This window comes from Xiphophorus hellerii, chromosome 3 (genome assembly GCF_003331165.1).
Source record: "Xiphophorus hellerii strain 12219 chromosome 3, Xiphophorus_hellerii-4.1, whole genome shotgun sequence".
NCBI classification, from domain to species: Eukaryota; Metazoa; Chordata; class Actinopteri; order Cyprinodontiformes; family Poeciliidae; genus Xiphophorus; species Xiphophorus hellerii.
This window is the reverse complement of record NC_045674.1, coordinates 18,582,932-18,605,586: the sequence shown is the minus strand read 5'-3', so window position 1 is coordinate 18,605,586 and position 22,655 is coordinate 18,582,932. Positions and strand designations below refer to the sequence as shown.

At 36.7% G+C, this 22,655-nt stretch overlaps 1 protein-coding gene across 1 annotated transcript in view; it reads right to left on the bottom strand.

Annotated features, from left to right (window-relative positions):
* The window catches only part of LOC116717123 (dynein heavy chain 11, axonemal), a 46,578-nt gene that overhangs the window by 9,605 nt on the left and 14,318 nt on the right, over nucleotides 1-22,655 (bottom strand). Inside the window, exons 34-68 of the mRNA XM_032558246.1 lie at nucleotides 22,338-22,483; nucleotides 22,141-22,257; nucleotides 21,915-22,053; nucleotides 21,670-21,762; nucleotides 21,395-21,589; nucleotides 21,240-21,317; nucleotides 21,021-21,153; nucleotides 20,022-20,149; nucleotides 19,565-19,713; nucleotides 19,310-19,460; nucleotides 19,044-19,175; nucleotides 17,267-17,440; nucleotides 16,493-16,697; nucleotides 15,271-15,436; nucleotides 14,908-15,010; nucleotides 13,921-14,160; nucleotides 13,678-13,839; nucleotides 13,389-13,582; nucleotides 13,067-13,229; nucleotides 12,526-12,649; nucleotides 12,238-12,380; nucleotides 11,601-11,762; nucleotides 8,807-9,040; nucleotides 8,551-8,697; nucleotides 8,326-8,439; nucleotides 8,092-8,235; nucleotides 7,512-7,694; nucleotides 7,333-7,434; nucleotides 6,902-7,036; nucleotides 4,500-4,673; nucleotides 4,129-4,364; nucleotides 3,909-4,031; nucleotides 1,176-1,380; nucleotides 909-1,073; nucleotides 567-707 (exon numbers count right to left, since the gene is read on the bottom strand). Coding sequence (XP_032414137.1) covers nucleotides 567-707; nucleotides 909-1,073; nucleotides 1,176-1,380; nucleotides 3,909-4,031; nucleotides 4,129-4,364; nucleotides 4,500-4,673; nucleotides 6,902-7,036; nucleotides 7,333-7,434; nucleotides 7,512-7,694; nucleotides 8,092-8,235; nucleotides 8,326-8,439; nucleotides 8,551-8,697; nucleotides 8,807-9,040; nucleotides 11,601-11,762; nucleotides 12,238-12,380; nucleotides 12,526-12,649; nucleotides 13,067-13,229; nucleotides 13,389-13,582; nucleotides 13,678-13,839; nucleotides 13,921-14,160; nucleotides 14,908-15,010; nucleotides 15,271-15,436; nucleotides 16,493-16,697; nucleotides 17,267-17,440; nucleotides 19,044-19,175; nucleotides 19,310-19,460; nucleotides 19,565-19,713; nucleotides 20,022-20,149; nucleotides 21,021-21,153; nucleotides 21,240-21,317; nucleotides 21,395-21,589; nucleotides 21,670-21,762; nucleotides 21,915-22,053; nucleotides 22,141-22,257; nucleotides 22,338-22,483 — 5,400 coding nt within the window. The remainder of the gene's footprint in view (nucleotides 1-566; nucleotides 708-908; nucleotides 1,074-1,175; nucleotides 1,381-3,908; nucleotides 4,032-4,128; nucleotides 4,365-4,499; nucleotides 4,674-6,901; nucleotides 7,037-7,332; nucleotides 7,435-7,511; nucleotides 7,695-8,091; nucleotides 8,236-8,325; nucleotides 8,440-8,550; nucleotides 8,698-8,806; nucleotides 9,041-11,600; nucleotides 11,763-12,237; nucleotides 12,381-12,525; nucleotides 12,650-13,066; nucleotides 13,230-13,388; nucleotides 13,583-13,677; nucleotides 13,840-13,920; nucleotides 14,161-14,907; nucleotides 15,011-15,270; nucleotides 15,437-16,492; nucleotides 16,698-17,266; nucleotides 17,441-19,043; nucleotides 19,176-19,309; nucleotides 19,461-19,564; nucleotides 19,714-20,021; nucleotides 20,150-21,020; nucleotides 21,154-21,239; nucleotides 21,318-21,394; nucleotides 21,590-21,669; nucleotides 21,763-21,914; nucleotides 22,054-22,140; nucleotides 22,258-22,337; nucleotides 22,484-22,655) is intronic.

The window sequence follows — 22,655 nt, the reverse complement described above, 5'->3', positions numbered from 1 at the left end:
AAATAGCTCAAGCTCAGTAAAATTGGGTGGAAAGTATAAGTACACCTTATTATTAAGTTTTCCACAAATTTTGAATTGGATTTGGATTTTAATTAGACAAGTTTTCATATTTCAGACGTGTCCCCTACATGGTTTGTGGTAAACTACAAAAGACCAACAGATAGTAGCTCATGAATGTAAAATTGAAAAAAAAAACAACAGATTTTAAGTATTGAATTTACATTTTTGCAACTGTAGATGCAGTAAAATGTGGATTGAAAATATATCAATTCAAGCGGAATGAAGAAAAAGTGTGTGTCAGTCTATCACATAACATTCTTTTGAAATACATGGATTCAGTGGGTGAATGTGACATGATATGAACAATTTCAAGTTGACATAAATACTTTTGCAATGCACAGTTAAATTAAATTAAAAAAGGTTTTTTTGATGAAAAATTCAAGGTTTCATCCAGACTAAAAGAGAAAAGACAACATAAAGAAAAGCTGAAAATTGGTCAAGAGAAAAAAAAGAGAGTATTGTAAACATGTGTTCCTCTGAGAGCACTCCAGGGGTGAAAGTTTCACCTTGAGAGAAAACTGGTACATGGGGTTAATCTTGCTGAGGTCATTGATGATAAAAAAGAGGAGTGCCGCTCTCTCAGCTGCTGGGCGGTATAGTTCTCGAGCCTCGTTGATCTTTGTCTCGTTCTCTCTGGCCTCCACCACCTGTGAGTTCCAATTGCAAAAAATGAGCTATTAGACTCTCAGTCATGCTCCAAAACCCTCTCATTACACATATGCCCAAAGACACATCATTTACAGCTAATGCAATAAAATGAGCCACTTGCTGTAGTATGACATTTAATATTACCTAAGCAACCAAAGAAAAAAAATGCCACCAGAACCATTTTTGTGTAAGAACTTTACCTTGGATTGAATGTGAGTTGCCATGTGCTTGGTGTTTTCAAGTTGCTCTACCAAAGAATTGTCACTCAGAAAATTACCATCGGCTGCAGACAAATGACTCAGTAGGTCATCTTCAAACTTCTTGAGCTCAATTTTGAAGTGGTTTTGTTGCATGGTGAGCTCCATCTTGGTAGATAAAATTTCAATTTCAAAGTTGTTTTTGTAAACTAAAAACTTTCATGAAGACATAAAAATTGCTTCAAATCACCAACATCTAACCAGGTTTACCTTTAGACTTTCCAGGTCAGGTCTCTCACTGGAGACTACCTGTCCTAGCAGCTGGTCCCCCAGGCCCTGAGGCGTCACCGTGAAGTTAATGAGGGTGGTCTCGGCCTGGAGCTCAGGAGGGAAGTGTGGATTGGCCAGCTTGGTGTGCAGAATGAGTTGAAAGTTCTTGTTGTACTCGCATTCCTTGTCCCCAATAAGAATACACCTAAATAACAGAAAAAGGAAAAAGGGAAATAATTGTCTAGATGTTTGTGATATTGTGCTTAGTAAATTAAATGGACAAACTGAATAGAATAAAACATACAAAAATAACTGCTTTAATAAGTGATGTAAAAACATACAGTGATGTAGATTGTCTGATGTTGGCCTAATGTCAGTCAAAAATAACACAACAAGCAAATACACTCTGAATGTCATTTTGAGAAATCCCAAAACACACCATTACTGTGAAATTTTGAAGACTGGAACAATACATTTTGATTCTACTATACTATATTAAATTGTTTATGGCTTAGCCCCACCCCAGACTGCAAGAACATGTAGACAAACAAATCAACCAAAGCAAGCAATACAGTATTTTCAACACTTTTGTTGGTTTCAAGGTCACCTTAGGTTGGAAGAATTTGTAGGTTTTCCAACAATACAGCTTAAATCTCACTTTATCTTATTCTTGTTAACCCAGTATTGTACATCACTTAATCTTGTTTTATAAACTGATCCAACTGACAAAAATAAACTAAATTAAATAATAATTACACAAAAGCAAATTGCTTCAAACTCATAACATTGATGGCCCTCTAAACTAAGCCAATTTTAGCCTTATGCTTTCATGGCCTGCCAGTCCAAAATGATACCAGTTTTGTTTGCATTATGTGCAAACATCCTTGCACAAGTACAAGATATGATAACAACACCAGCCAATGCTTATCTACTCTTGTGTTTCAATTAAATTAGCAGTTGCTTGACGAACCTGGTGGCTTTTCATTTATCTCTAATTGCCCCTTGGATGTCAGGCAAGGCCCCAATTTTTATGGCAAAAGATCCTCATGGTGTAGGTATGGTTCAACTCTATATCTTCACAAGCCAGAATTAATGTACTATTGATAGAACCATTACTCCACCAAATTAAAGTCCTTGCTGATGGATTGGCTTGTAGTCTTCCGTCAGCCATGAAAGGAATAATTAGTATTCATTACTTCACACTCTACAACATTCCAATTATTAATGAACTTCAGCTGTGGAGCACTACCAGATCCATCATGGCTGACCCAGCAGGTTGTATTAATCATCGACAGAAACAAGTGTGCGGGTCATCTACAAGGAATAAACTTATTATCAGATTTAGTATGATAAATTGTTACGTCTGGACAGACAAGACTTCAAATAAAGCTTAATGAATAACCACCAAAAAAACCTCAATATTAATGCATAGGCATGGAAGAGCAAGAAGGTGTAAGCATTTCAGAGAAGCAGAACATCATTATGTGGTATTTTCTATTCATGCTGTGGTTGTCTACACTATTGAATTCATTGTATTTCAGGAGAAGGGATAACTGTTGTACTTCTCTAGCAACAGTTTCAGCCTAACTTAAATTTGTGATGACAAACCACAGCATTAGGAGATGCTTTTGAAGTCAGATTTGAACTCACATGGTTATTCTGCAAATTAATTTGGAACAAAACCCTTTTGGGATAGTTTGAAACAATATGTAATAATAAATGTAATCCTAAATAATAAACTCAACCCACTTTTGTTCTACTGTTCTTAATTTTAAGTCTGCCAAATTTCTTATGAGCCGTGTGGCTCCAGTTTATAAGGGTAATTGTTACAATCTGGCCTATTTTCAAGCGCACAATGGTCTATGGATTTAACAAATCAAGCTAACCAAATTTTTTGTGACCATCTAAAACTCCTTTCACAAACACATGAAGGCAGGATTAAGGAACTTTTTCACTAACTATTGGACTCACCAAGGTAGGCCAGATTGGCAAATTTACAAAGGGGTGAACAGGTTTCATGGGGTGAGGGACTTATGTTGTGATAACTTAGGGTTTGTACGAGCAGCCAGAACCAGTCTTTAAAACTGCAGGTTTTATGAGTAGTGCTGACGTCGATGCTTTAAAACACCCTTTGTTGTCCACCACGCCTGGCCGTATTTTCAGTATGCAAATGCCTAATCCTAAATTACTTTGATTGGTGTACAGAATTTCATTTTCAATATCCCTATAAGAATGCTCATGAAGTGTACCTATACCTGAAGAAAAATTATATATGAGGACTCATTAGAGTGCTAACATATTCATAAGGAGATTACTGAAAGAATTCAGTAAAATGTCAGATGATGGAAGGCTACTGATTCTAGTCTGTTACAATGAAGCTTTTTGTGAGAAACATAAGACCTCATACATAACCATATTGATCCTCAATTCAGCGTTTACCCTGAAGCTCATGTATTCAATATACATCACACCTAAAAGAATGTAAACACACAAATATACATCTATCACCCACCTTGAGGGGTTCGATCAATAGCTTGACCTCAGGGGTTCAGAACACAAGCCGCAAATTCATTTATAATCTAAAGGGGGGCCATAATAATGCATTTAGTCATGTCTCACTGATGTTTTCTAGTCCTATTGTTTCATCTTTCTTGTATATTGACTTATTAAATGCACTGATTTCACTTTCTGTATCTCTAATGTTTCCCAGGACTGAAATGTTTCAGCACTAACCTTCCTCTTTTAATTGTTCTTTTTCCCAGAAGATTCTCCAGGACTGGGTCTACCTTTTCTGGGAGATTCTCTATCAGGATGGTTTCCCCACAGACAAGAGCTTGTTCAATGACTTCTATATACCTGCACCACAATAAAAAATCAAAAGTGACATGAATGTATAATATACTGTATTTTATATACTGTACATTTTTTCCTGATTTTATTTATTTTTTCTTACCCTTTCTGTCCCAGTCGCACCATCCTGAGTTCTGGTTTCAGTCGGTTTCTGATCCACTTGATGGCCTGCTGCTGTGGATCAATGATGAGTGGCCAACGCTCACTGGTGGTCAGGATGGCTGCATTTTCAGTAGACATTCTATCATTTGGCAAGCCCTGGTTGTGCCAGGCTGCCACAGTGGCATCATCTGTAAGCATGAGGATCGGATCCAGGCCGTCTGTCAGGGGCACAGAGACCTGGAACAAAATCAGGGGATTGAGGTCACTTTGGTGGACTCTACTTCACAGTGCTGGAGTTGTTTACAAAGCAAATATGTATCTTCACAAACAACTGTAAAATTATACATATTGTATATATGAAACTGATTTTACCTTCTGTGACTGAAGGAAAGGTACCCAAGAATTTTTGAAAAGCTCCACACGATACTGGCCCGTAAAATAACCCAAATACGAAATGAAAGCTGAGGCGAGGAGGACGTCACCACAGAGAGTTTTTTGCTGTTTCTTGTACTGGATAATCGCTTGGGACCAGCGTTCCTTTTCTTCCTGTATGAGGTAAAAGAGATGGTTTAGAATTTGTGAAGTGGGGTTCTGTTAGGAGGACATAAGCAACTAATATCTAAAGTGTACTAGATAACTTTCTTAAAGTCTCCCTATGACTCCAGATCAGTTAAACCTTGAGGCTGAAGCTAAACACTAGCCTGAGAAGGACCAAAATGTAAGCAAACTTGTACGCCTTATAAATGATGTTAAACTCCAGTCCTCAAGGGCCTGTGTCCTGCAACTTTTTGCAGAGAGTCATATGCAGAGATCTTTGTGTCATCACACCTGTGTCCACTAATTAGATCATTATTCTGTAAAAGTGGACTTTATGAGAAGATAATCCAGTCATTTATTAAGGTATGTTGGACTTGTGACACATCGAATAGTTATAGGACATCAGCCTTCAAGATGTATTCTAAACCACTAATCTGGTTTCTAAAACGTCATAGAGGGTTATGCAAAAATCATTTTGTAAACCTATAAGCCATTGTCACATTTGCTCTGGGAAGGTGCTTGAATGGAAAAATAATTATTTTGTCAGAAAATTTAGGTCAGATATGTCACCCCACATGTCTATTATTTTAATCTGTGTTGTGCATGTTATGTTAATGACTTGTTACAAACTCTTTTTTTTTCCTCTTTGGTAGTTAACCTCAGTAGAAACACAACTCACTTCCGTTCAATGGTCTTCAACTTACATTCCAAGTGTAATCATCAGTTCTGGTACAAATACAATCCTGGTGCAATGTAAACAAAGGTTTAAAATGTACTAAAGTAGAACTTCATCAGCCGCTATGTCACTTTCCTTTCTATTTGATTGGTGGTGTGTTATATGAAGGAGGATATGTACTTCAGTCTTGGCCCCTACTGGATTCCAGGGGTCTGCCACCTGCGGCTCTGGAGCCACACACCAGTCTTCCTTGACTATTCATGATTTCTATTAAATACTGTAGTACTGTGTTTCAAAATACAAATGCAATCTAACAGAACGACTATATTTTGCAGTTTTCATAGGTGTGTTGATGCAATATTTGCATATTTTCATATCAGACTAATACAGTAGAACAATGAATATTTTATTGCCTTTCAGTCTCACTTAAAAAATTGTGAACTGCAGCATGACTTTGAAACTCTTTCAATGTTTGTATATAAAAATTTAAAGTGGAAAAAACAGCAGCACTTGACTTTATCTGTTGCTCAGACTAAGAAGATTTCAGAATGCATCCAGAATTGAATGCATCAAACTGCAACTCTCTGAATAATATCTTACAAATTTTGTGGCGATTCTCTCTGCATCAATTCAGCATTTATTTAAACCTTCAATACTGTGACTGTGATGGCCTGCAGCAATAAATCAAGCATGGCATTTTCTTACAAGGGGCTGTGGATTTAGAATATGTCACATAATAAATTCTCAGACAGTTAAAAATCACTATAATTTTACTCTAATGTATTATGGATCGCCTGTAATATCACTCAGTCTGTGGTGAGACATTGTTAATTTCCAACAGCTGTTGAGGCTTTGAGGTAAGTTAATGATTAAATATAGACGGTCTGATTTATTAGTCTGAACACTATTGCTTCCAGGTCAATGCAATAAAGACAAAACATTTATCTTGATATGCTTAAAAGCCAAGATGTTCCATGCAAACAACATTTATTCTGTGGAATAAGAAAGTCGAACTTGTAAAATGGCCACTAAAATCACCATCCGTTATTTCACATTAACACAAAGGTTTTCCGAAAAAGAACATGAACAGAAAAAGTAAAGATTTATATTTAATTTATATAATGTGTAGAGTCATAGCTTACAACTTCCTATTCACAGTTTATCACAACAAATCTGTGGAATACATTTTCTGTCCACACAAAATCTGTTCAATGTTCAGAAAAGGGGTTATTTGTTTAGCCTTTCAGCCATTTCTCCCCCATTCTTCATTTTGGAAAATGCTCAAATAGCCAGTTGCCTGGTTCAACCATGCGTTTTCTCTGGACCAGCCCACTAACTATCTCACATGTCCACAGTATGCTGCTGCACCAGGCTGTAAGATCTTCCTCTGCCTGTTCTGCTCATGCAACTGTCAAGGTTTCCTGCCAGGACATCACAACTTTCAGTCCAGATTACTAATGCAATTTGATTACCAGCATGCCCCCCAGTCAAATCTCAGTTAATCTGATGCCAGTTTTAGGTTCAATGGCATGACCAAACTCCTAAGCATCACATTGTTTACCGTTAGGCCTTTGACGAGTCGGTTGGCCAGCTCTACGGTCTGGGTGGTTCGTGTCACCTCCTCCTGACAACTGATTTTCTCAGTTGTAGCTCTTTCAAACTGAGCTGTTAGACTTTGGAGGTTGGCATCAAGATCCTAGGGGGGAAAAAGCAAATCCTGCACATGAGATACTACTTACAAGTACTTTTGTACTAATCTGCATTTCCCTAAAAATAAAGAGATGATCAGCCACAAAAGGTCATTGATAAAGAAGCATAAAATGGTGGGCAGTCTAACGGTATGAAGGTTTGCTGTTGCAACTTCTTAACATTTTGACATGTGAATCTAAGCTTATCATTTAGCTACATGACTTTCATTACTAAAATTAAGTTTTTGATGATATTCTTATTCAATGAGAAGTGCTTGTAATGAAGTAGGTCAAAAACACTCACTGCCAGTTTTTTTTGAAGTACCAACAGTTTGGCTGTTTCCATTTCCAGCTCTGAATTAGCTTGTGATAATGCAGAGCGTTTTGGGATAACCTCACAATAAATCTAAACAGAAAAAAAAAATATTCCAGAATAATACTTCCAACTTAATATTTTTAAAATATTCTAAGGCCATGTCAAACCTCATAGTATCTGACAATATTAATAGTCCAAGCGCAAAGTCCAGCTGCAGCTGTAGATTTGGTCCAAACTAGATCAGGGTGGAAGTCTGGCTTTCTCAAATACTGTTGCTTCACCACAGTCAGGCAGGACTCAGGAATGTGTTCTTTGTCATATGACACCAGGGCATGTAGAAAATCATCCACCTGATGAATAAAAAAGGATAATTAAATCAGTTTCCAAAGTTTAATGTAGAGATTGGAGAAACGACACGTGTTTGTTTATAAAATATTAACACAACATTTTAATTGGCAAGAGGTCAGTCAAACCATGTTGTTCATTTATGTGTCCACCAGTTTACCATGTGTGTAATGTTTGTGTGTCTATAATTAATTTTTAATCACACTTGCAGAAACTGTAGTCATATGCAGAGAAGCAGTTAAACACACTAGTTCCACTACTGGGTGTGTAAGCGTAATAATAGAGCCATCGAGCTACAATGTGAGCTTTGGAGAGCTGTTGGGCTGCACCTGGGTCAAGGACCTTTTATGAATTAGACTGACATTAATCAGGATGATGCGATTGAAATTGTCACTGCATAACCTTGCCCATGAAGGCCCGCGCCGCCTTCCAGCTCCGATCCTTAGGTACGCGGCCATGAGGGGCCAGCAAGACCATGACAGCGGCTGCAACATTGGTTACTGCTACTGGAGGGTTTGGAAAGGCCTTCAGCTCAGTAAGATTAACCTACAAAAACAAATGACTGATACTCAAAAATCTGTTAAAAAAATAATAAAATATTCTATTGTATTTTAAGTACTGAGGATGTGGTGGAACCTTATTGAGGGTGTTTAGAGCTTCCACTGCAGCTGTCAGTGAGGGCTCTGCTTTAGCGAGGTCATTTTCACAATCCTTCCGTTTGACAGCAATTTCTGCCTGCATGACAGCAACCTGTGCAAAAGTAATCATTACAACTAAATGATAACATGTACTGTATCTATGGTGAATAGCATATGTGATGCCAAAAAAGTGCAAAAACCAGCACATAAGAGGTTCTCTAACCTTTTGTGCTTCCACATCTGCTGCCTCTCTCTTCTTGCTAACTTTCTCTGTTTGCAACCCAATTTTTGTTAAAAGGGCTCCAATATTTTCATTTTTTAATGTAAGCTGAGACTCTTGCAATGCCAATTTTGCTTTCAGATTATCAACCTAAAATCAAAAACAAATGACATGTATGAGAATAATAAATAAAATAAAGTGATATTCCTTTTTAAATGCCGAAATGAGCCAATGAGAGGACAAGTTGAAGAGACCAGACCTGTGCAGCAGTGCTTTGGAGTTTCTGAAGGCCATTGTCAAGTCGGTTCATTTTGTGCTGAAGCTGAGCCCGGCTTTTCTCCAGAAGGTTTCTGTACAAGGTGATTTGCTGGAGAAAGCTCTTGGGGGTGGTGTAATTGTACCTCTTCTCATTTCGCAGGTATTTTTCACTTGCCTGGTTGACACTGTTGTGAACGTAGGCCATGAAAAGACTGATGGATTCCTGGACAGCAGGCTATAAAAATAAGTGGGGTTGAGGGGAGAACGGGGTGAGCTGGATTAAGTGGGGTTTAACATCCCCAACCTGATGGGCACTGAAATATTATCTTCATAAACTTTGAATTCATCTACAAGTTCTGCCATCTTACTTGGCTGGCCCTGACTTACTCAATCTGAAATTTAGGTGCAGCCAGCAGGAATGATTGGGCTTTGAGACCTCTGTGAAAATAATGTGTTTAAAGCCCTGACATGCTGCTTGTAAAACATGCACACTGTTTACATTATATCTGCTCCCCTCCAACTTTCTAAACAGCTGTGGTACCACATTTCAACTATGTATTCATGATGCACATCCCCTATTAATCACACAGTTAGCAATCAATTAAAGCTAAAACAAATGAGCAGAGAATATGAAGATCAAACCTAACCATAACTCACAAAAAGCCATTGTTAATGATCATAGATCTGTGAGATGAGAAAATCATTATTAATTAAGATCTGACATAATGCGTTTTGATAAAGCATGGTGGGTTGCTTTAAGATGCGAAGCAAGCTCATTGATTGGCCTCGTATAACAAATATTATGTATTTCTAACTTTTAATAAATGACTACTGCATTTCTTAGACTCCTGTCTCCTAAACAAGATAAACAATTATTTATGACTTTAGTTTCAATGTGTCATACATTGGCTTGTAGCAGCATTATAAATAAACTCAATCTCATTCATATCAACACAAACCTCTAAGCACCCAACTCCTTTAGATTTTAGCTAAAGCAACCTTGTTATCAGTTCAGCCAATCAGCTCAATGTCTAAATAACAACCAATGGACAGTTTTATGTTTTAGTTGATGCTGTTGTGTTTACAATAAAAAAATTATTTTAACCTAAAAGTGCAACAACGTCTGAGCACTACAACTCCTATAAACATCATCATCACTCCTGAATATGACCATCCACACACAGATGTACACACAAACAGGGAAAGTTCACCGTCTGGCACATGTTCACCTATGTAATGAGACTTCCTGGTTGTGACAGCTGCGCCACCTTAGAGGGTCGTTATGTGCTTAATCAGTCTTCTCTCATTAACATAAATGACTATGGGTTGTGATCGTTATGCTGCTATGATGGAAAACAATGATATTCCTACGCTTACTGTGAGTCTCTGGGCATGTGTTCGGCAATTTGTCAGTACCTTGCTGCAGCACTAACGATGAAAGATCTATGGAAAACTTAATTCAGCTGTGCTGCAATAATTAGAAAATGTTCATTGAAGTCTAAACCATGCAAGTGTCAAAGTGCACGATAAACCTTGGCAAAATACCATATTGTCTATCTCCAGTGCCTTACAAAAATGATGACACTTTTTCATATTTTGTTAGACTACCATTACAGAACTTGCAATATTTTTGAGGATTTTAATTGATGGACAAATACAGTGTACCGTAGTAAATAATTGTGAAGTGGAAAGAAAAAAATGCATGGCTTTCAAGTTTTTATTAAACAAATGAAAATCCGGGTAGAGGTGTGTGGTATAGATTTCGAAATGTCACACTAACAATTAAAACAAGATTAAGATAACAAGCAATATCCCAAACTTTGGGGATTTCACAAAATACTTTTCAATGCATTATCTAAAAGAGGAATGAGCACATCCAAACTGCAAATCACCCACCGCATGGCTTAAACTTAAAAGACCAGCAATGAGATTACAAATTAGACTAGCAGACAAGAGACTAAGTCATGTAGGGGACAAAACATGTCAAAGAACATTTTGTCAACATTTTGTAATTTTGTCAAGAACATTTTGATGTACATGCAACAATCTATGAGTGGCTGAGAATAATTCTGCAGAACACACTGTCGCAAGATAAAAGACATTTTGGCAAACGATGGAGCAATACAGGGTCAGTTTTCTTAAAGAAAATCTGTTCTTTAAGAAAACTGCTGAATCTGATGAAAAAGACAAAGAGAGTTTGGGGATGGAAGTTTACCTTCCAGCAGAAAAATGACACTAAATATACAGGCAAAATTACAATCCAGTGGCTTAGTTCAAAGCACATTTATGAATAAGAGTGAACAAGACAAAAAAGAAAACCTAAATCTATTACAAAAGTTTTAGCTAGGCTTTCAAATTGAAGTTTACTCAACCTATTCATCCAACCTGGCTGAGTTTGAACTTGAAATAAGAATTAGCAAAAATACCAGCTTGTAGATGTGAAAAGCTCATGGAAACATACTACACTACACTCACGGCTGTAATTGCAGCAAAATCTGCTTCATCAAAGAAGTTACTTAAGGAGTCTGCAAACAATGAACCCTTAGTTTTTAGATTTCGGTTTGAAAAATAAATAGAAAACCATTTATCATTTTGCTTTACTTTGGGATCATCAATTGCATGAAATCCAAATAAATGACAAAACTACACACATCATACAAATGTTAAAATTTATATTTTAGAATACATTACATAATGAAAATTATATTTTCTAAAATAATTGTATTCATAATTTAACTATTCAGGCTAAATGAAGAACAGATGGTGATATTAGATTCATGTATCAACAGGCTTACCTCAATTCCATCAATTTCATGGATGAACCTGTAGCTCACCGACTGCAGAGCCTCAGTTGTCCAAGGATGAAACCAGTCGATGGTTGTACAGTTAATGAGAGCCGGGAACCGACGGGCCCTGACACGCAGGGCATTGCCAACAGGAGACATACACAGTACTACCTGCAAGCAAAAATCAAAAAATCTGAGCATGTGTTTTACCAAGTTCATATATAAAGTACATAATGTGAATTACAGTATGTACAGAAATCAAAATGAAGTGTGTACAAGTGGGATAATTCCCCTAGTTTCAAAGACTACGAGCAAGCTGTTGGTGTAAAAAACAAAAACCTTGGTAGATGCCTTACATGTGAATTGAAAGCCAGTTCATCCTTTTTTAATCTAATTTATCTAGCTTTCTGTATTTGTTTTACACAGACTCTCAAAATATATATTTTTTAATATTTTGCAACAGCTTTACTATTAATTGTTCTGGCTAAAAACAGTCCTTGCAAGCAGAAGATATTTTAATACATTGTTTTGATTTCCAGTGTCCTTTTAACCGTTGGTAAAAGTCCTTAAAGATTTTCTTAATTCTTAAACTTCACATATAAAGCACTATTAAAGACACCACAGTTTATATTCAGAATATCTTCACCGTAAGTTGTTGTTGCACTCGGTGTGTAAAGAATCTCCAGCAGTTCTCCTTGTCATCCAGCAGTCCGAGGCTGCGCACCTCTCTTCTCACACTTGACACAATGTGTTCAATCTCCTCCTCACAGAAGATCTCTGGACTTTCACCTAATAGAAAAAAAAACCTCTAATGACAAACTGAAGAGTTTTGGCAATTACAATTATTTAGTTCCTATTTCAGTGAAGAAAAATTAGAAAGACAAAAGATATCTGCTATTAAAACTGCACAAATAGCATGGATTTTGAATCTGACCTGATGCCAGTATGTTATTAACAATGACCAGAAACCGGTCATCAGGTATCTGTGCATCTGTCAGAAGCAAAGTCACGCGATGATTCTTTACTCCAGCCTTTAGTAATAACCCGGCAAGTTCCATCTGGAAAAAAAATTAGAGAAATAAAGCCAAACTTCACAAGGAAAAGTTGTGATTATCAGCCAAATGTGAGGTCCACTGGAAAATTCAGGCTGTTCAATAACCCAGTGGATACAGTATGGATTCCATTTTTAAGTAATTAATGCTTAAAATGAAACATGTAAAGCATCAGTGAAATATTAAAACACTTGAAAGTGGCTCCTAATTGTATCTGACAAACATTTCTTGCTCCACTGAAGAAGCTGAATAACAATGAATTGCAGTAACAACCTGAAGCTGAGCAAAAAGAGTTAAATCAATAAGTTGCAGTAGTAAATAGAGCAGGGACTTTAATAAAATTTTTATTCAAGTAGTTTAATTATCAGTTGCATCTGAAAACCATGGCTAAAAAAATGCATTTAAAGTATAATTGACATTTACATTGAGGTCCTGGATGCTATAACCCTTTCTCGGTGTGATTTGGAAGACTTCCACAGAAGACATGTAGGAAGCGAGGCGAGTCAGACTCTGCTTTCCGCTGCCCCCCACTCCCACCAGTAGGCCATGAGTCCTCGGAGCCTCCAGGATACGGCTGATGCGACAGCTGGTGACAATATAATCTTTTTTAAGTCATGTTATGCCACATTTATTATTATTTACTACTATTACTTATTATTTCTATTATCATCCAATCATGTTTTATCAAGCTCACTATATTAATCACACATAATGTAATAATAATAATAAGTCAAATGATGCTCACACATGTTGTATGGCATCTTCAAACAGCACAAGGTTCATATTTGGATAGAGCTCATTGTAGCTTTTTAAAGCCTCAGTGAGGATGGTCCTGAGCATAGACCAGTCATTGAAAGGGGCATAGGAATGACTTCTGTCCATGTTGGCAAAGTGGCAATAGAGTAGGTTCTGTTTGTCCACTTTTTTATCTTCCAGTCCCTGGAGAAGGACAGAGGTGTGGTTTTTCATGTAATGATTGCAATCTGTAAGTAAAGAACTGAAGTTTATCATATTTATCTTCATATGAATTGCACCTCAAAGCATTCATGCACAGTCTCCATTTGGATCTTCTGGAAAAGCTGCATGTCCTTCATGTCTACCAGTCTGTCTGAATAGACTCTGCAGGACTCGTGCAGCCACAACGCCACCAGGTCAATGCTGTCCCTCGTGGTCTGTGGACCAGCTAAAAGGATACCCTAAATAACAAGAATAATCATGTCTATATTTTATTTTAAAAAATTAAGTCAAGCATAATCTCAGCTTGCTATATACAATACCTGAAAGATGTTTGACATGTCTCGAAGATTAAATATGTAGTGAAACTTGATTGCTGTGGGTACAAAACTCTGAACCATCTTGTCATGAAGAGTCATGAGAGCTCGAACAACAGCAGAAGCAGCTTTCTGGACCGACTGACTGAAAGCTCTTTGTTTTAAATGCCCACACAAGATCTGACCATAGATTGATGCCCGAGACTCTGGCGAAGGGAAGTTTACTGCAAACACTGAGAAATGTCTCTGTTGAGAACAAAAATACAGTAGAAATGAACATGACATTATCTGGACATAATACATGTCAAATTATCACTGTAATAAATTCTCAAATTACCAAAGGAAAACTACTTTCTTAAGCAGATCTCTCTTAAAAAAAGTGATTTTACTCTAAAAAGAACTTTGACTACGTTAAATAAAATGTACATATATATATGTTTAGTAAGAACATATGTAAACCATCTAAAAATGTTGCTGATTAATTTAAATTAAATTGTTACAGTTGATTCTGGAATAGCCTCAGACCTTGGAACTTACGTATATCTTTCACCTTTTTCTCAGTTTCTTCTTGTCTTCGTTTTTGTTTTGTTTTTTTGTTCAAAATTTAAACGTAATTTAAACATTTAGTGTTTAAATGTATGCTTTAAAATAAGATATATAGGACGTCTTTATGCTATCTAAACCTTACAGAATAATTATAACCAAGATTATGTTTATACTTCACTAATCACATATTTTATAAGTTTAAAAACGTTCTACTCTGGTCATTGCTAATTTTGTCCTGTCAACAATATTGAAATCCTGATAACACTTCTGATAAAAACACATGTATTATCTTTGTATTGACTCACTACTCTTTCTGAATCCACAAACTCTTAAAAGCCTTTCTTTATGTATAGAGCAGGCTTTTTTGGACCTTACAAAACACATTTGCAGTGAAATCTAAAATAAAGATCAGCGCACAATAAGGAGCTGTTTCATTGTTAAATGTACCTGTAATCTGGGGTTGATGGTGAAGCTCCCAGCAGCTGGATTCATGCATGCAACATACTGGGTATTTTGGACTTCTTTTAAAGTCAGTTTCTGTCTGCAATACCTACAAAGTGGATGAAGAAAATATTTTGTGCATTATACATATTTGCAATTTAAGTACATACAGTAATGCTAACTTTCCATGTTATAAATAACATGTTGCTGCTATTACTGGTCTGTCAATTTTGCAAGAAGTTACTGCTAGAGGTTACTAAGCCTGTCAAGAGAATGTTTGTGAAAAACCTCTTAAACACTTTGACTTGTTATATACGTTTTGCAAGGTAATATCTGAAATAACATGCAGGTGTGGGAGTATTTTCTCACCAGTGTCCAAAATCCAGATGTTGACGTATAAGAGCATGAGGCTGCACTGTTCCATAGCTATCAACAGCTGGTATGTTCATGTCATCTATAAAATAGACTAGCCTCTTGTTGTCTACAGGTGAGTAGTTTCTTCCTGCTCTTTTCTCTAATGGTTGCTCTAAAATCTCTACAAAAAAGTAACAATGGGAGTAAAACACAGCTTAGAAATAACACGTTCACTGTATTGCAAAGAAATTACTTGAACTTTGACATTCTGTCTGTCATATTACAACATACATACATCATATTACACAACTAAATAAAAACCACCAGAGACTATTGTCTTAAAAAGTTAGTTGTGAAGGTTCTGAGGTTTGTTATAGGCATCATCAAGACCACAAAACACATTAGACAGGCCAGAGATGGAAATGTTACTGGTTCAACCACAAACTTACAATGAAAATGACATCTAACTAAACTGACATGCCTGAGAAAAGAGAGTATTAGTCAGAGAAGCAGCTAAGAGGCCAAAAGTATCACTGAAGGAGCTACAGAGATCCAACTGTTAGCATCTGTTAACAAAGGCCAACTATTAGTCATGAATCTAAAAGGGTGACCTTAAAAATGGTCTTTTTGAAGGAAAGGAAGAAGTCTGGCTTGCACTGTGGCACAAGTTATGTGGTAGATACAGCCAGCGATGACACCAAATTTAAACTTTTTGAGCCAATATGATATAAAATCAATATTGCAGAAAGCTAATATTGCACATCACCATTCCAAATGCGAAACATGGAAGTAAAGGCATCATACCGTAGACATTTTTGCACCAGGAAAGCTAGCCAGAGTTGATGGAAAGATGAATGGAGGTGAATACATGGCAATCCTGAAAGAAATCCTGTTAGAGGAGCTGAGTTTTAGAGGAGCTGTTAGAAGACCACAAGCTTAGAATGATGCCCAAAAAACATACAACTTTACTGAGATTTACATTTTACAGTTACAATTGTTGGTATTTCTCATATAATCCTATTGAAATACACTGGAGCTGCTGTTAGAAATGTTACAAATAAAGGTGACAGGTTAGAAACACTTTTACAATACACAAGATGTAGGAGATTTGTAAGGGAAAAATCCTAGTGACTGAAGTTCTCCACACCTTCACCCTCTCAAAATCTAATCATTGCCACCAGATGGTGCTACAGTGTACTTGATGTGCTACTGTGCAACAAATCAAAAACCCACTCACCTTGCAACATGAGGGAGGTGGTGTAGTAGTTGAAGGGTACTTTTGAGGTTGTGTAACTCTCTGACAGAGTGTCTAACTTGTTTCTGACAAGTTCAGTCTTTCCCACTCCAGCATTCCCCACAAGCATCACCGGCTGCCTCCTCTCCAGCAACAAGTTCATGAAGTAGCTAAGACGCATGGTCTCTGCTGTGTGCACCACAACAGCCTGCAATCACGGGAACAGCAGGAAGATGGAGAACAGAAACATACATGGTTATTATGGCTTTCTTTGAGTGTGATTTATTGACAGACATGTGTTCAGTGAATTGTATGTGATTTATAATTTCTTGGATTTCCCCAGAACACCACAACTATTCTGTCATAATAGCATCATTTGCTCAGAACAAAACCCCGTTAATTACGGCTCAGCAAGAGCCTTTGGAGCGCAGGCAGCTGTACGCAGGAGCATAAAGAAACACAAAGGAGCGTGGGTGATAGCTCGAGTCTTGTTGCTCATGCCTTCACCCCCACACGCTCCGGTACAGGGAGTGGTAGACGGTAATCAGACTCAGTGGCAAGCCTATCTTCCATTTCAGCACCCCTGCCATAACCCCATGATGTGACTTTACCCTCTCTTATTATGTTCATTGAAGCATACAAACATTTTTAATATGCCGGCATTGTTCATTTTTGGTTATTTTGCCTCTTGTGATTGTGATTATTTGTCAAACACTTTTCAAAAGTTTGCTTTTATTGCTCAGTATTCTTCTCCTCATAACTTGCAGGAGGTTTTACCTGTAATGGTGTGTGGTTTTCCACTTCAAAGCTTGGTACAATATCACTCCAGGGCAGAAAGCGCTTGGTCTGGTGGTCAAGGTAGTAGTCAAAAACTGTTCCTTGTGTGGGGAACTTAACTGTCCTCATTTCTTTTGTCCACCACTGACTGAACTTCACTTGGTAATCATGCAGCTGAACATTCATAAAAAACAGAAAAAACAAATGCACGTTAATTTATTGGACTCACTTAATTGGCTCAAAGTTTAACTAGATCATCTTCACAACTTTTCCATTATGGATTAAAGCAATTCATGTAGCTTGCCTTGATTACTTGTTGACATTAATTGATTTAAGTCTGTTTTTATTTGTCCAAGCATGCTGCCACAAGTAACAAACACAATATCTCAGAAAAAAAACCTTGTTTAATGTAGACTAACAAAAGGACACCAAATGAATTTGCTTTTTTATGACGAAGCAGTTATAACCCAAGATACTGACTCTAATATCCCAGGGTTGATTCAGATATTTTACAGGGTCTGCTATTATTTACTTCATATTTTCTCTGACATAGCAATTTTCTCTAGCAATTATGTGGCAGTGTTAAGCAGGTTGTTTTCTTCAAGTGTATTAAACAAAATGTTGATGTTTTGGGAAAATAAAATTAAATGTATTACTTTAAATTCAAAGAACACAGATTTAATAAATTTAAATAATTTTTTATAATTTTAATAAAAGCTAAAGCTGCTGGGGTTTTCAGTGTAAGCTCACTGAATTTAACTGGAGTATTGTTTAACTCCAGTTATTGGTCAGCTTTGTCCAATCTGTACTTTCAAAGCTATCTTGGTAAATAACTATACTATCTTCCAAAACCTGAAGTAGTTTTCATGCATAGTGGTCACTACAGTGGACAGCTATCTAAAAGCCATTTTCTTGTGCTTCTTGTGGATTTTTATATTATAAATGCACACAGACCACTGAAGTGGACACTAATGCATCGTAAAATACAGTATAAACTACTGACCATCAGCTGCATGCCAGTAATTATTTTTGTTAAATCCAATATGGCCGACCCTGTCCCTCCTTCTACTGTAGACGACTCTTGCAAGTAAAAAGAAAAATATTGTGACATCAGATAGCCCCTAAAGAACAATACCACTGATATATTTTTCAAATAACAACTTTGTATTTGGAGAAAATTACAATTGATCACCTAAAAAAAATAAAATATATATATATTTTTTTTACAATTTTTTTTCCCTACCTTTTTCATGCCTTAAGAAAATTTTAAAAAATGGAAAAAATATTTTGGCACAAAGGATCATAATTCATGCATGAAAGGGTTAAAGTATGAGTACTTCCAATTAGGCAAAGAAAAATGTGGGTTTGTGCACCTAGCGCACCATAGCAGCACAAATGTGGTGAACATCTAAAAGGATGACAGCCATAATAAATGATGAGGCAGCAGAAAAGATCAAGTCATAGGAAGTCTTATAAACAACTTTCTATAAAATTAGACACACTTGTCTCCTTCATCTTCATTTAGTTTGATTAATACAATGTCAGCAGTTTGGTCATTTAATATAAGCCTCAGTTATTTTTTATAACTATTCTCTTTTTTGACAACACCTGAAACAAAGAGAACGTTGTATTTGGCTAATTTACTTCACAAAGCAAATGACTAATGAATTACACTCTAAACTGAATATGACACTTTCATCATGAATTGTAGGCCAATTTGGGTCAAATTTCTAAAGGCTCAAGTATTTCCTTAAATAACTCAAAACTAATGAGTCACCTGATCTTTATAGAGGGCTCCTCCAAAAGCCCAGATGCAAGCAAAGGTGAAATATGTCTCATAGATTTCACGAGGAGACTCAGCAGAAATATTTTCTGCAGTTAAAAGGCAGTCGAGCAAAGTGCACAGTGTCTGAATGAAGAGATAAATAATAGTAACATGTCAGTTTTATGGCCATGAAGATTTACAAACAACAATAGATATACAGATAAATATAGATATCCACTTATACAGTAAATATGTTTGCTTGTTTGTTTGATATTTACCTGTATCATGGAGTTCTCTGGGATAGGAGTTATGGTTTTAAAACTTTTTTTCATCTGCTCAAGACAACGAGGAACATATTTATCAAACAGTATCATCAGGTGAGCACGTTCTGTCTGCCGTTCCCGTCTATCAATCCAGCTTGTAACGTACCTGAGCAGCAATGTGATTTGCACACTGTAAGCTAAAATTAACATTATGCTACAAACAGATTAGATTTCAGGTGGATATTAAGATAATAGAAATGTATAACTCACGGGTTCCAGCCCAAGTCCTGTTGGTTAACATAAAGAATTCCTGCTCTAGACACTGTAGCAGGTGTGGCCATCTTAAGATGACTGATTTCGAATACAAGCCTCATGGAAAGGGTGAGAGGCACACGCTCATTACTGGCTAGAGTCAGGACCTAAAAGATTTTCCAAATCATTACACTTTAAAATGTGCCATTTGAGGCCCTAAGCAATGCGTACAATAAATAGACACATATCTTTTCAGTCTAGAATTGCTATTTAAAGTATTATTTTCAATGGGAAAAAAATAAAAAACAAATAAAAAATTAACACTGAAAACATTTATCGGTCTGACAAGAGGCTGAAAAGTACTTAAACTCCAGAAAGTGATGACTGAAGGAGGAAGAAACATCTTCTTTCTGTACACACCACCTTGGTTGCAATGAGTCGTACAATAGTGTATGAGTGAACAGGAGGGAGGTACCTTGTTATCATCCATCACTGTGTTGAGTGATTCAATCCACATTGGATCAATGTCTCCATCCAACACAATCCACTTAGGCCCATGGTGGGAGATGTTTGCCTGCTGCCGCATCAGTGATGAAAGCAAACCTTGTACAGATATTGAAGGAACCAAAAAAAAAGAATGGAAAGAGTAAGCAAGGTTTTCACATATAAGTAAAACACTTCTGTCACAATTTTGTTGACCACATTAAAGACATGGGTCGAATAAAAATGCTGCAAAGTTCAAATCTCTGTCCCCATTTTACTTTTTATTCCTCACTTTGATGCATCTCAGTGTAACAGAAATACAAAGACCAAGTTCTTTTACATACAGCATTCTCATTAACTATTGGCACACATAGCAATAATTATTAAAAAGCCTAAAAATTTGCAATTTTTTTTACTGAAATAGTACTCTCACTCACATCATTTTTCTTACTCTACACATGAGTTTTGTCAATTTTTTAGTGGGGAAGAAATTGCATATATAAAAAAAAGATAATTAATTCCACCAAAATCTCTTGTTCGCTAGTCCATAACATCTAACAATCCCTGGTGAATTTTTAAATTCAGACAATAATTTGTTTAGAAAGTTTAAATTAGAAATGTATAACTTATTTTCTTTGGGTATGAAGATGACAGCTAAGAAGAGGTCAATTTCTCAACATCTCACTTTTATGTATGTTGAGGCTCTGAGATTCAGTGGGGTTGTATCTCGATCAATGGCCCTGGGAAACATTGGATTTTCTTCTACATTTTACAGAGCAAGATTAACGCAACTGCAATAAAAGATTAGTTTACTTTAGAATTATTTGCATATCATTATCAGAGGTAATAAATGTAGAGGGCAATATAATGTCTAGTAATTGAGCAATTTCCTCTGGTTGTGTGGAAGTATGCAAACGTGAAGCAGCAAATTGATGAATGATTTCTAATCTACTAAGGATTTCCCTTATTCTTGTAGCACCAGCCTCTTTACCATCTTTCCACTCCCGAGTTGCAGGATGAATGAATCCAAAAAGTTCATCTCTGTCAATCGCCTTTGGATTGAGGTCATTCCAGACTGGCTTCCATCTTAGCTTCACATATGTTTTATGAAGAACTCTCAGAATCTGTTGAAAATGTCAACACCCCATATTTGACATCTAAATTACAAAGTGATTGGATTTTGTCACGTAAAATGAAACAAAAGTTCCACCTTGCTTTTTCCAGTTCCAGCACTTCCAATGACAAAAACAGAGTGACGAACTGCCATGAGTTCTTCCAGCTGTACTGCCTACCACAAAAAAGATGTTGACAAAATCATTTGGGCCTTTTCTCTTTAGGAAATAATTTTTTCACTGAATGACCCACCTTTAGGATAAAGGTTTCTTCAGGCTGCAATCCAAGTTGCACAGTCGATTCTCTAATGACCTTCTCAAGTTCAAAGTTTCTTTCTCTCTCAACTTCCAGGCCTGGAAACAAGTCGCCAAGCAGTCCCAGGAAGGCTGTCACATCTTCAGTCACAATTTTAGGCATATTGAAGTCCCGCAGTGCACGCATCAACACCTTGGAAGTAATATGCCATTTTAAATTAGACCGTACTAATATCTTGGCTGACTATGGAGGGATAGACACACATAAGTCACCTGATCCTCTGGTCTTGTTTTGTCTTTTCTTCTCAGAGAACCAGCTAGAACCAGAACAGATTTGACAGCACGCAAACCCCAATCATAATGGTCCTAAAAAGCAAAAAAGACACATCACCTCTACTCCTAATGCTATCAACAGCTTTCCTGTTTTTTTTTATATTGTGCTGCTAAGTTTTACCTTGCTAAATAAATCATTTCTGCTCTATGTAGCCTGATATTTTCCTGCAAATGATTTTTCTTACCTGCTTAGAAAGTAACTCTTTGCAGAGACTGTAAAGTGTAGTAAACTTCCTGGCTAAAAGCTTAGCACTACGGAAGCCTTCTGCCACCAACATTATCTCACAAATAAGCTCAGTGTCAGGCACCACCATGGCACAGGGCCTATGCAGGACACAAACAGTTTTCATATTATTTTTTTTTTTGTTGATTAAAAAACAATTTGAAGGAGAAACTGGTGTTCATTCCCACCTAAAAAGGGCCTTTAGGTTCTCAGGTAGCTCAGCCCTGCCAGCATAGCCTGGGTTCATAGTTATAAAAATCCCAACTGATTTTTTTAAGGCGATATTCTGATTGAGGAACAGGAACCTAAACAGAAACATAAATTGATGGTGAAGTGTACACAATTCTACGATAAAACTTGAGCATACCAATACTCAGTTACTTACGATTCCTTCTTAGAACGAACAGCGTCTTGAATGGTTTTGATCTGAACTGCGACAACTGACAAGACATCCACAGGGATACGGTTGAATTCATCAAAGCAGCCCCATGCTCCAGTCTGTGCAAGACCCTTGTAGATGTTTCCCATGGACTTTAGATGAACAAAGCAGACATTTTGCAGATTGTAAATTAGCCACAGGTTAAAGTTATTTACAAATCAGGCAATGTGCGACACTTGATTTTATTCAGGAAAATTACAGAAAAGGAGGGAAATGCAAATGCATACAAAACAAATTCCTTTTGCTTCCATTTTATAATACACT